The sequence below is a fragment of the Octopus sinensis genome, linkage group LG1 (genome assembly GCF_006345805.1).
Source record: "Octopus sinensis linkage group LG1, ASM634580v1, whole genome shotgun sequence".
In the NCBI taxonomy this organism is placed as follows: domain Eukaryota; kingdom Metazoa; phylum Mollusca; class Cephalopoda; order Octopoda; family Octopodidae; genus Octopus; species Octopus sinensis.
In genome coordinates, this window is record NC_042997.1 from 182,426,578 (window position 1) to 182,441,035 (window position 14,458).

General features: G+C 31.2%; 1 protein-coding gene across 7 annotated transcripts in view; it reads right to left on the minus strand.

The window, feature by feature from the left end:
* Positions 1-14,458, minus strand: part of LOC115218522 (syntaxin-binding protein 1) — a 163,730-nt gene that overhangs the window by 19,663 nt on the left and 129,609 nt on the right. For all 7 annotated transcript variants that reach the window (XM_036507404.1, XM_036507385.1, XM_036507394.1 and 4 more), the window contains 4 exons: positions 11,899-12,006; positions 9,910-10,117; positions 8,807-8,945; positions 8,449-8,558 (listed from right to left, as the gene is read on the minus strand). In XM_036507404.1, coding sequence (XP_036363297.1) covers positions 8,449-8,558; positions 8,807-8,945; positions 9,910-10,117; positions 11,899-12,006 — 565 coding nt within the window. The remainder of the gene's footprint in view (positions 1-8,448; positions 8,559-8,806; positions 8,946-9,909; positions 10,118-11,898; positions 12,007-14,458) is intronic.

Here is a 14,458-nt window from a genome sequence, read left to right on the forward strand (position 1 = left end):
ATTTCTTTGTTTTAAGTTATATTTCAGCTGAAAATGTTTAAGACTGACTCTCAGAGTGGTTGGCATTAGAAAGGGCATCCAGCTGTAGAAAGCTTGCAATATCAGATTGAGCCTGGTGTAGCCTTCTGGCTCACCAGTCCTCAGACAAACCGCCCAACCCATGCCAGCATGGAAAGCAGATGTTAAACGACGATGATAATGATGATGAAAACATGCACCTTAAAAATGGTAATTCACTCTACTAACTATTCCTTAAGAAAAACATAACCGCCATTTTAATGCAAACCAATGATGGTGGAAATAGGCTACTTTCTTGTGTCTACATAGATTTAGTTCTGCATTTTTCTTAATATCTAATAATACTAATAAAAAAAAAGAACAATTTTGTTTTTGTGTTTGTTTTGCAATATTCTTGATATGAAATCCTGTATTAAAACAAATGTTATTGTATGTTTGTAGGGTTTGCTAATAAAAACACATGAACTGTTTCTACTTCACTTCTTTTATCATTATCATTGTTAGTCAACTGATTAACAATTATGGTTTGCCAGAGCCCATTCATCACCACTGTTATGATGTATGCAAACACAACATATCCAGTCAGGATACATCATGACAGGCCTGAAGCAACAAGAGCACATCATTGATGAGGATATGAGTGCTAAGGACTTGACTGACAAATAGACAAATTGACTAACTGGTAGAAACAATTAATTAATCAGTTAATTGGCTTAACTGTTCACTAATAACAATAAAGAAGTAAAACAAAACTAGAGCACGTTTTTATTTGCTAAATGACCTTCCCAAGATACAAGAACTTCAATTTATACTCCTTACAATAAATATCTATAATAATTATAGCATATAATTGAAATGATAAAATTATCCAAAATGCAATAAAACAAAAACCTGAAACTTATTAAAGAAGACCTATTTTCAAATGCTCTAATTAAGTTGGGTTTTTTTCCTTAAAATTTATCAATAACAGAACTAGTTATATTTCAAGAAGTATTATTTTCACTCATAGGATACTAGTTAGCAAACATCCAAAAACAATATCCATCTTTTCAACATTAGCTGTTGTTCAGCCTCAGGTCATCAAACTGAACAAACCTATGAAGAAAATCGTTCATGTTGAGATTGCTCAGTCCTTGTTAACAAATATATATCCAGTCTTAAATTATCCTGGATTCACTTCTTTCCTTTGTAAGAAAGTACTCTGAAGGAGAATGACTGCTCTCTCTAGCAAGCAAAGTGACCATACAGAGGATCTCATCTTTAATTCCTTCAATTTTGTATGCTACACACATATACATACATACACACACACACACACATACAATGTATTGCACATATCCATCCCATGTTTGTATTTTTCTTTTCCTCTTAGGTTATGTGTATAAAGATTTCAGTAAATTTTTTATAGGTTTCATTTTGTATGTTACAAAACAAGGCAAATTCTAAGTAGAGCCTTTAAATAGGAAATTAAACTTGGGGCAAGAAATAAACATGTAACAGTTCTTGGAGAAAAAAAGCTTACAATAATTTTTTTTTCTTTTTGCTATAATTTTGAGAATATATATTCCACTTCCATAATATATTAGATAATCCATACTTTATCACAGCACACAATAATTATGATGGATAAAACAAATGATTAATGATAAAATGATCACATTAAAATGAAATTAATTGATGTTCCAATAATCAGGACTCTACATTTACTAAATGTCTGAAGAATATAGATGAAGGCTTTTTAAAGATTTGACAAGTTTTGCATAAGACTTCAGCATATATTCATAAATTAGATAACCTTTATGTTGTATAATATTTTAGAAGTGAATTTTGGGGTTGTTTTTAAATACCATATAGGTTTAATTTCAAAGTTAAATGAGTATCTAAAAACAGTGGGTATATAATTATCAAAAAACTATTTTAACTGGTTAGCCATCAACACATTTTTATCAAATGATTTTTATCAATACTAGTATAGCTCCTATATCTAAGATAATCATAATACAATCTTAAAAAACAAAACAGCGGTATTAAAGATGTTTTACTTAACTTTACCTATTCCAAGTCTTAGCTTGGTTTAAAACTACAATCTTAATTGCTGCAGCAAAGACGCTTTTTTGCTAAGTTGCTATATCTCTTATGTCTATAAGTGATTTCTCTATCTAAATATATTACTTGTTACTTGGAGTGACTTAGACAATATTACATTTTTCTCTTCAAGTTACTGGTGACCAATGGCTAAAGCCTGTCCTTCAGTAGTTCAATTTGAGGAAAATTTGAATATAAAAGTCTGCTCAATTTAAGCAATAGAATTAGTATCTGAAGACAACTTGAACTAAACAAAATATTTAGATTTTATCTGAAATGAAACTTTTTAAAATAACATTGAGAATAATTTCCCCATGTTCCAAAATCTCAATATCAAACGACAAAAAATAAGAGAGTTGCTAGACTCAAGAAATTATCTCAATCCAAATTTAGAGAATATGACTTACTATGATTGAAAGTTTCTAAAACAATACACACACACACACACACACTTATAGAGCCTTCTTAAACACATAATCTACCACAAATTATCACAAACACTAGTTACAAATCCATGTTACTTAAACCAAGAACACTGTATATCTTCATTCTCAAGATTTCAGAGTGGGAGCATTCCCTTTTATTGACACTCCAAATTACTTTATAGTTGATTTAAATCATCAAACAAGATTATTTTTATTGAATATAATTAAAGCATAAAGTTGGACCAGTCCTTGATTATTACAACAAGTCTTAAGATCTAAATACTCCATATCAAATCTTTGTATGTTTTCCTGACACACTCAGAATCATTTACTGACTTCTTTGTGGAATGTCACAAAGTTTACCATTTAGCTAGTTGACTGTTGTGCATACGTTGATTAGATCAATATGATTTTGATATTCTGCAAGAGAAAAGTTTCATTTTGTTGAATTATTCCCAGTATCTAAATGTTGCTCCATTTAAGATTAAGAGATGAATATATATACCAGATTTATAACGTAATATAATTTGGTTTATTTCAACTTCCAAAAAGTACTCATTTAAACTTCCTCAATTCAATTCGAACCCATGCTAATCATACATATATTACCAGACTTTTGTGGGTTTTTTTTTCTCACTCTCTCTCTTCAAAGCATTACATTTCTTCTGTCATAAGGTTTCATTTTTGGCAGGATATTCATTAATTTTACAATCAGATGAGTCGAAACTTTTGTGCAGTTCCAATATTTTTAATTTCCAGGTTGGTTTTAGCCATTTTTACAGTGTCATTCACACACTGGACTTCCTGTCCAAATTCTTAAGAAGTTTGCATAAATAATGGGCTTTGTAGAATTCCTTATTATTCATTAACAGTAGGGTTCTTTTTATATTTTTTACTTTTTAGTCATTGGTCTTAAGGTAGTTATAGTTGCATTAATGTGAAATAAACAGAAACTTTTAACCATTTCCTGAGGAATCTATTTGCATTTTTGTTCATTCTCTCTAATTTTGTCTAAGCAAATTGTAAAAAACTAAAGATGATGCTGTAAATATCAACTCCTAAAATTACCAGCCAAATCACAACCTTCAAATGCAGTGAGGCTCTCTTTTAGTTCAATTTCAGAATCACGTGAAGATTAAATCTAAATAGTTCATAAAAAGTACTTTCACACAGCAAGGAATGTATGTGCACAACACATACAAGGGAAATGAAAATATATTAGCAGAGTAAAAAGCAAACAAGTTTGTCAAAATCCTGACTGGCAATACTTGAGATAATATAAGTGAATCATTAGTTATGTAGACCAAAGACAGCTGAAAATCCAAGTATTTAAAAATTTTATTTATTTATTTTTTTGCTATTAAAAACATTGAAGAAAATAGTCACAAAGTAACTTCAGAATATAGAAACAAAAAAAAAGATAATAGCAATTTTTGAGGACAGTGAGAGTAAAGACTATATAGCTCTTCAATATAAGCAGGAAAATGTAACAAATTAGATTATTTGGTAAACAATGTTGTTGAGGCTGCATTAGATAAATATTACCATAACCTCCTCCAAACACCATAGTATAATTTTTCAACCTATTTTTAAAAAAGTAACTCTAATTACATGGCAAGAAAAAGTTTTCTCAGATGATAGCAACTAACAAAACTTCATATTAGAAATATTTTATATTTTTAAAGCTATTAAAGATTTGACTGTCATTAGTAATCACCTTATTACCATCAATAAACACCTTACTACCTTTAAATAATCAACATTTAGTCTTTAAAACTAATAAACAAACATACATTTTCTCTTTACTACAATCTGTTTTGATTACACTTAAAGTGATCTTTACAGCATGGCTACTATCAGTGTTTTAACACAAGAGTAGAACAATGAAAATAGTTTTTTTAATTCATATACATGTTTTCTGTCTAGAAACACAAGATACCGACTTTCCTATACTGATTTAATTCTAAAATACTTGGTGAAAATATGCATTTACAAAAATATTTTTGAAATTATTATAAAATGAAACATTGAGAATAATTTCCCTTAATTCCAAAATCTCAATATCAAATGACAAAGTTTATTAATAATTTTAATTTTATTTAAAATTTAATTCTGGTATCCTACTTTTAATTATATTAATTCAAATGTATGAGAAGATTACATACTTCTTGATGACAAGTCGCCATCCATTTGAAAAGGGAAAGTTTGATCTGAAAATTTTCTGAAACAGTTCAGTATTCTTCCCATGTCAGGATATTGTTAATATTTTCAAAAACAAACTTTACAGTTGGAAAATTATCTTAAAGAAATGTTCCTAGTGATAATCTAATTACATAAAATATTCAACTTTCTTTCCCTCTGCCATCCAACCTATCATCTACTTTCATGCATCTAATTTGATACATCAGCAAGAACTTATTATTATTAATACACACAGGCATATTTTTAATGGTCTTCATTCAGATAAAACTGATACATCACATTGACATATCAGAAATATCATAAGACTGGAACATGTAATTAAACAAATCTAGTAATTACAGCAAAATAACACTCAAAATTGAAAAAGAAAATATTCAAGAAATAAATAAATAAAGCAAAAGTTTTAAGTTCGAAAGGGTTAGATTGAACAGAATGTATTCTCTCTGAAGATCATGTTCCTGAAAAGTGAATGTGTGTATGTACGGATGGTCACGCAGTAAAAATTAGTATTCATTGACAAAACAGTTAACTATTAATCTTTTTCCAAAGGCAGACAGAGTGAGTGTGAGCTTGTGCATGTATGTATGGAGCATGTGTGAGTAAATGATGTGTCTGTGTATTATGTTCAGAGTTGACATGTTATTCAAGAAACTCTCCAAAATCTATCCTGTCAGCAACCACAGACTTACTAACTCTAACCAATTCGACATATGATTAAATATATCTCTGTCAGAATATAGAAATAGGCTAATAGTCATAATTTTTTGACAGCAAAAGATATTGTAAGAAAGACCAGTCCATTGCTTTAAAACCTAAAAATTATGCTTATAAATGCTACATTCATTAATTGTAATCAAGTTAATGACTTTTCTTCCCAATACACAAATGATACCTTTTGAAATGGAATTATTCTTGCAAAACACAGTTGATTCAATATAGTAAAGAAAAAATTCTTTAGATACAAATAACAAGTTCAGATAATCATTCAAGGATATATAGGTTTAAAATAACCAGAAATTTATATTGGCTAAATTCTAGAGGAATTTAACCATACACAATACTGTGTATGGCTAACACTAACTCTGGTAAACCTTAAGACTTAATTCTGTCTCCCATAAACTTCATTCAACGACCTACTTGCTGTCATATCCAATAATGCCCATTCCTACACAGATGACAATACTTGTCATTCTTCTTTATCCTTCCCTGCTGAAGCATCGTTTACATGCAACACCCCACACCAAACTATTACTACATGAAAGAAATCTTGAAAGCATCTTCCAATGGAATCAAGCCAATCTTTACCCTTTGAACAGCAAAATACTGTAAGCAATTTTGTTATGAAAACAAAATTAAAAAAATTTTTGTACATCACTCTCCTTAAGCAAGAGCAGCATGCATCTAGAACCCTTGTAACTGCTCTAGATTACTGAGGATCACTGATGGTGAATGTATATCCTGACAAAGCTAGTTACTAGACTGGCCTTTCTCTTCAGACTCAGAAAATATTTTAGCTTTCAACAATTACTAAGCTCAAGTAAACCCTGCAATGGAGCACTGGTCCCATCTGAAGTGATGCTATTGCTGCTACCACAGACATCTTATGCTGTATTCAGGCAATGGGCACTGAACTGATTGCATTAAGCCATTCATAGATATATTTGTCTCTGGCCTACAAATGCATAGTTTCTTCTCCCTAAATTTCTGTCACTATAACATTGGCCTCTGCTCCTTCAAGAAGTAGCTTCAAGGAACAGAGGTCAATGTCATAGTAACAGAAATCTCGAATCTTTTCAAGATCCTTAAAGACCCTTAAGAAGCCTAGCTACTCTTACCATACAATTTTTAAGAACTGAAAATAAAAAGTATCAATTTCTCTTATATTTTATTAATTATTGATTTACTTTTTTCTGAATCACATTTGTGTAAGAACAAGGTAACCTATTTCTTCACCAACAATCCCACTTTTTAAATCCAACCCAAACTAATATAGAAAGAAGTAAGACAATGATGAGGTTGATGTGACATTAAGTGTATTTGGGATGCTGAAAGTTCATACGAATTTAACCTACAAACCAATTACAATCAAGAAAGAAAAAAAATGTGAACACTTTAAAAGTGGTTCATTTTGTAACTTCCAATATTTGCTATGCCCCATGGCTTTAGGTATGGCTCTGAGATAACAAAAATTATATCCAAATATCTAATACATAAATAAGCAAAGACCTTAACATGTCAGATTCTCAACAAAGAATTATTATTTTGTAAAAACGTCAAGAAAAAAAAAATTGAATATGAAGTTTGTCATGAGTAAAATATATTAGGCTTCTGCTTTCTAAAAGAGATAATTGTTAAGTCAAGAAGATCCATTTGTCAAGGACATGACACCCTCTCTAATTCTGGTGCCACATGAAAACTGTACCCAGTACACTCTGTGAAGTGGTTGCTGTTAGGAAGGGCCTTCAGACAAAGAAACCATGCCAAGGAAGGCATGGTCTGGATAAGAATTTACTCAAATAGTAACAACCCATTAAACCCATGCCAGTAAGGTAAGCAGACATAAAATGATGATGATAAAATTTTTCAAATGTATGAAGAGAGCAGTTGATAAAAAAAAAAAAAACATTCCCAAAATTTTCAGCAGACCACTTTCAGAAATAAAATACATCTCTTGACATATTTTAACCTGAGAATATAAACCACACATTTAGTTTCCATAATTATTACCCTTGTTATGAAAGTACTGGAAATCCATAAAAATAAATAAAATCCACAAACAAGACCAACTACATTAAGAGACCAAGCACAGAAGAAAATAAAGAAAAATAAAATTGTCTTCAAACAAATTGAATTAAAACTATAATTGTAAATTATGAGTGATGTACATTATATAGATGAAAAGAAGCAGAGAGGAATGGAAAAAAATATTCAGATTTGGAAAATATTAAGAAAAGCTATCTGAGAATTAAAATTATATATACATAGTGAGTAAATAAAAGTTTTAACTAATTTACGAAAATATACAAACAAAAATGCATTTTGATAGTTTCAATAAATTCACAGCTCAGTTTTGGGAATGCAAGTTTATAAACTGCTAAAAGAAAGGAAAAATTAATAAATTTTGCCAAGAGAGTTTTAAATACATCTTCCATTAAGTTTTTTACATTTCAGTATATAAGAAAAAAGTTATAATTTTTGTTGTATGAGACAATATATTAACTAAAGCTCCACAAAGCAGCAGTTCAAATTAAAAAGTAATCAAATAGTCATCAACTGATAGAAATAAAATTTGTTTAAAAAAAATCTTTAAAAAAAATTTGTTTGAAATAAAAGTGATAGCAAGAACTGTTAACTGAAAATATGTTGAATGTACACGATCCAGGTGGTTTTTATTAAATTCAAAGATTTTCATGATGGTGACAGGAGTGGTGTGAATGCACGGCAATTGTAATAAAATGCATGCAGTTTATATAATAATGATGCTTTTCTACAAATAGGCATAATTGGTGGGTGTTAATTGTGACATAAGAAAAATGCAATCTCATAGAGAGAATTCAGGAATTTAAGAGATTAAAGAAAAAAATCATTAAAAAAAAAAGATTTCCAAAATAAAATTTAAAATATATTTGAAACTGAAAAAGTAGTCAGGATAGGCAATGAAAGGTAAATTATACACAAAATAGAGTGCACTATATAATGGTTAAATAAACCTACTCACATCTTGAATAATTGGAACCCCAAGGTGTTGCATATCATTTATAATCCATTTTTCTTCAGCTGGGATATGTGCATGTTGAACAAGTTTGGCTAAATTCTCTTCAGAAATACCTGAAATATTTAGGTTTTGTTGTTAGAGATGGATGTTTTTCTTATAGAAATATATTAATTGAAGTAAAATAAATATGAAAGAAAGAAAATGATAGCAAAATTATTTATTTCCAATTATTAGCATTTTCTGAAAATTATCATCATGCCTTAAATCTTTTGTTAAAATGCATTCCACTTAAGAGCCAAAATGGATTTTCCCTCATAAAATGAATTTTTAATGAATTTTAAATAAAAGAAAGAATAAGTACCGCCTTTATGAATTATATATAGAAGAATTATTCTAATCTTATCATAAGCTGTTATTTTTTGGTCTAACAAAATTGGTACGATGTTCCTCATGTGGTCCTTGATTTTCTCTCCATCAGCATCTGTTCCCATTGCAAGATCCTATAGTAAATATATATAAGAAAAATTTCACTAAAGTCACTCACTATGATAATAAATTTAATATTTCACTTAAAACTTTAAATTAAAAAATCATGGGGTGTCAGAGTTCAATAAATAATTTCAACAAGATGTATACCATCATACAATCAAAAGGAAATCCTATTTTCTATATTTTAATTATTTAATCTACTGATGGATAGAGCTGATTTTAAAAGCTAAATGGTCATAATTGCTATAGTACAAAAATAATTTCTTTTTCTTTTTAGCACTTTATTGGTTATATCGAAAAATTATTAAATTCAAATTGATTGCAATATTATATTAATTCTACTTGTCATTGTGTTACTTGGCCCATCGGTAACGCTTTCATGTGATTAGAGAAAAAGAGGGAGAAAGAAGGAGTGAGGGAGAAGTGTCCATGATGTGACGTAGAAGGAATGTAATTGTAATGCTTTCACATGATTAGTTGAAGGGAAAGAGAGTTTTTTTTAACTAAGCTTTTTATATCACCTATTACTTAACGCATGCACATAAGTGCAATTCCATGAAATATTGGTGCTCCTTTAAGTGGCAGATATATGCAATTTAACTAAAGGTTGTATCATATGTATGGGATATTTTTTTTGTTTATAGGGAAAAATGGAAAAATAAGAGTGAATATTTATTTTATGAGTGCTGTGTATCAAGTCTATAAAATTGTGCATTAAATATATAAAGTGTATATAGATAAAGTGCATTAAGTAATCACCATATTCCAATTTCTTTCATCTTTCAATGAGTAGCAGATGACTGACTACCTTTCCAAACATACACAACACAGGTTACATTTTCAGGATTTCTGGATAAAGATTTCAGAAATAACCCAATAGATTTACCATTAATTCCGTGGAATATTCACAGGTCCTGCTAGTAAATTTAAAAAGAATAAGTGGACATAAAATTGAAAGAAATTAAAAAGACAAACCTGTTCAACTTTACACAATTTGTCCACATGTTGTTGGTATTGCTTCATGCAATCTTCAGCTAAGTGGAGATGTGTGGAATATTTGGAAAGTTCTTTCTGATATTGTGGCATCTTTTTTAACATCTGTGATAAATCTTTAATTCCGGCTTTATCAGCTGTACCCATTCTCTTTGCATCGGCAAACTGCTTTAGTTTCTTTGTCACATTTCTATTAAGATTAAGCAGATTACATCAATTCAGAAAGGAAAAAGAAAATCTTATATTCAATCAATCACTCTAAATACACACATAAGTTAAAACCACAAAACATAAATAAATCAAATTTCAATATTTTCTTTCTTTTTTTTAATCAACATTAACCATTTTTAAATTGAATCTGTTCTGAAATTCATTTGACAAACTAACTCATACATTTAATTGCTAAATTTCTTACCACAATTTACTAAAAAAAACTTTCCTTGAAAATTATAGCAATAAAATAAAGTTTCTCAATGCTGATGAAAAGTTGTGATAGGATGATATCTTCAAATCAGTTGTGACTTTTAAGTTCAAAGTACAAGACCTGTTTGGGTAAATTTTATGTCTAGCATCCATTTTATATGGCCTAATGACTGGAGTTGATATTTTTCAATGATGGTTTGGATTCCCATAGATTTTGTTCTTGTTAGTATCTCTTCCTATTTGGTAATCAGGATTAATTGCAGTTTTGCTGGATGAAATCTCTACAGACAACATAACTGATGCTGATACAAGTTCAAGTTCAATAGCAGTACAGATACATGTTCAGCCTTACAGCAGTACAGAGAAAACAACAGCAAGACACACCAAACTTTTGTTTTGAGTCTCAGGTCAGAGTTGTGAAAAACACGTTAAAAGCACCCAAAAATTTTGCTTGTAGCCAGTTGATCTCAAATGTAAGGGAGAAAAAATTGGAGAAGATGCTGCTAAGAGACAAAGAATAAAATTTTGACTAGTTCACTATTTGAAGAGGGTTTTCTTCCTTTTTAAGTAGATATCAGCAAAAATCTTTAGTATACTGACACTAGAACCAGACATCTTGTAAGTATTAATAAATGAAGTGGACATGGTGCATCTACTGAAATGAGCTGAATATGGCACAACATGTGAGCACATGGAAGCTCACAGATCATGATGAATTATTGATTTAAGTTGGTATAGATTAAAAAGTCCACAAAAATCTTTAACCAGATTATAGAAAAAGATAAGTTTCTGTTGTTCTCATCTTTTCTTCAAGTTGTCTGGCAGCAAACATCAAGTCAGTCTCTGAGAAAGAAAGCTGCATTTTCCTCCACAAAGCAAGCTTTGTTCAGGTAGTTTGTTCAATCACAGAACCAGAAGCGAGATCCACGGCCACAAACATCAAGGTTTGTTTGGGTAAATGATCCTGGATTCCAAAACCGAAGAACTATCAATGTATCAAGGTAGATATAAAAACGCATCCATAGAATTCAAAATGACTGCTGGGCAAACCAAGGCCAATAAAACCCAAAGTTATGCTGACCAAAATTATATCACTTCCATTCTGCTAAATTGTACATACAAGAAGAATCATGCTTGAAAACTTCAACAGATTCTACAACTATAGAAAAAAATTTTATTTATCCTTAATTAAAGATGTGTTAAAGAATTTTCTTTGTCTTCTTTTCAGTGGAGTATTTACTTCTTGCCAAACCATATGATGGTAAGATCATCCTGAAACTTGGATTTTCTACACTAGAAGTATTCCAGCCTTGGCTTGGACCCCGACAGTTTTGATAGCCCAGTATTTGAGTTGAGCGCTTCTCTGGAAATACCCAACTTCACACCCAACCAACTTTAAAGATGTCAGTATTTTGACCATTTTCCAAATATGGACAAAAATGACTGTGAAGTATGTGGAGAAACACAGCAGGATGTTGCTGTTATCATCAACAAGTAAGATCTAACCCTGAATACAAGAAGTACATCAATTACAAAAAATGAACTTACTGAGAGACAACTGCAATGTGTTGGTGTCGCATTTCTACCCACAAATCATCATTTTCATCTAAAAGTACTTCTTTTTCTGGTACTTCATTTCCACCAATATTTACATATCTAGAGAGAACATCAAAAGAAATAATTTAACCTTAAAATATAATACGTCATTAAAAATTATGTCTAGTGTAAATTTTGCAACAATCAAGATTTAGACACAAATTCAATAAGTGAGAAATGATGAAGACAATGATTAAGAGTATGAAATCAGGAAAAACAAACTACAATAAAACATGGTACACTTATTAAGAAGTAAATGGAAAACATGGCTAATACTGTACCTCAAGTATAACAGAGTACCCACGTGCAGTTATGATAGCTCACCAGAAATTCTATCCAAATTGTTAGTAGGGTGACAATTAGTATTGGAAATGAAGTTAGTAATAACATAGGGACTAGAATGATGCAGAGTGTGAACATTTAGAGAACTGCTAGCACTGATGGTGATAATGAACTTCTTTGACAGCAGTTTATATGAAGTACATTAAAGAAATATAACATAGGATTTTATCAATTAAAAAAAAAAAGAGTAATAAATGCAGTTTTTGCAACAAGTGAAAGGAATAAATATGGACTGTAAGATGTACGAGGTTAACAAATGAATTGAAACTATACCTCCACACCAAAACCATGTAATGCAAACTGCTAATATCTACTGGGTTAAAATGTAAAATGATATGGTACTGAAAAGCACTAAGAGAAAAGGTAGACCATAGAAGATTTAAAGAAATGCTGCTATGACACCAAAGATTATTACTTCCTCATAATTAACAAAAGTTTAGAAATTGAATGTTCAAGATCTCAAAGCTTCTATATTTATCTTGATTCTCATGTTTTATATTTATCTTACTAGGGATACAGAATACTCTAGTATACTGTTAAATTATACAAAGATAAATATTTGGAATTAATAAAGTTGTGCAGCAAACAAGATGAAGTTGGATTTCTAAGTTGTAAAGAAATAGATGCAAGTAGTGCAATCTATCAGTCAATGAGTGCACTAAAGTTAAATTGGAATTTTTAGCAGAAAGCAAGCCCAGATTTTAAATGTTAAATGTAGACTAACTCAGGAGTAATATCTCTGTTTTAAAGATAAATTATTATAAAGTGAAATTATGTTATCCAAGTAATTTCATGAGTATCATGGAGCTAGTGATAACACATTAACTACATTTGAAGAATTTAAGAACACCGTCTTATTTTAACAATTGCAACAAAGATGCATTTTTTTTATATATGTATGCCACTGATGAAAATAGAACAAACCCATAACTTCTCTGAGACCTCACTGTGAATGTCAACCTCAAGTTAAGGGTAGATTTGAAACTATTGCAGCAAAGACTTAAATGAATTATGTATAATTCCATCTGCTACCTGGACATAACTCAATTCCTTTGCACAAAATCCAACAACTTATCTTCTAGGCCTTTCTAATATTCATAAGTGTTATGGTATTTGGCACTCAAACCAGGGCGGGAAAGTAGGGGACCTGCAATGACTGAAAAGAAATGAGATATGGATGATAAATAAATCTAAGGGAAGTACTGAACAACACACTGGTGGTTAATGAAAACTGAAGTAGAAACATACAAAGAAAAATTTGGCTGGTGATGATAATAAAATACATGTTAATTAGTTTGTATTCTTATAACTAGATACTTTCAACAGTGAAGTATTCAATTATTCTCTTTAAATTACTAGATCAAAATGTTCATATGTTTAGTTGTGTATAATTAAATAGAATGATCTAGTATTCACTAAATTAACACTGCATTTGACTTAGCCACCTTCCTTGCACTTAAACCAGTAGAATCAAACACGAGAAGTTTCCACACAAATGATAACCATATTTATAACCCGAGATTTGCAGAGTTCCTTATTCCAATTTAAGTTAATTCTCAACATTTGGCTGGGCAAGTTAGTCATTTTAATAATATTCTGCCTCAAAATCAAACCAAATCAAATCAGATATCAGAAAGCAGAACCAAAATTGAGGTCGATCAACATCAGTGGAAATTGCAGCTGTGGTTAAGCGAACCATCAGATTGTGGTCGTTGCCGGCGCGCCCCGCCTGGCCCCCGTAAAAGCACCATCCGTTCGTGGCCGTTGCCAGCTTCGCCTGGCCCTGTGCCGGTGGCACGTAAAAGCACCATCCGCTCGTGTCCGTTGCCAGCCTCGCCTGGCCCCCGTGCCAGTGGCACGTAAAAGCACCATCCGTTCGTGTCCATTGCCAGCCTCGCCTGGCCCCCGTGCCGGTGGCACGTAAAAGCACCATCTGTTCGTGGCCGTTTGCCAGCTCCGTCTGGCACCTGTGCGGGTGGCACGTAAAAAGCACCCACTACACTCATGGAGTGGTTGGCGTTAGGAAGGGCATCCAGCCGTAGAAACACTGCCAGATCTGACTGGGCCTGATGCAGCCTTCCGGCTTCACAGACCCCAGTTGAACCGTCCAACCCATGCTAGCATGGAAAACGGACGCTAAATGATGATGATGATGATGATGATCACCAAC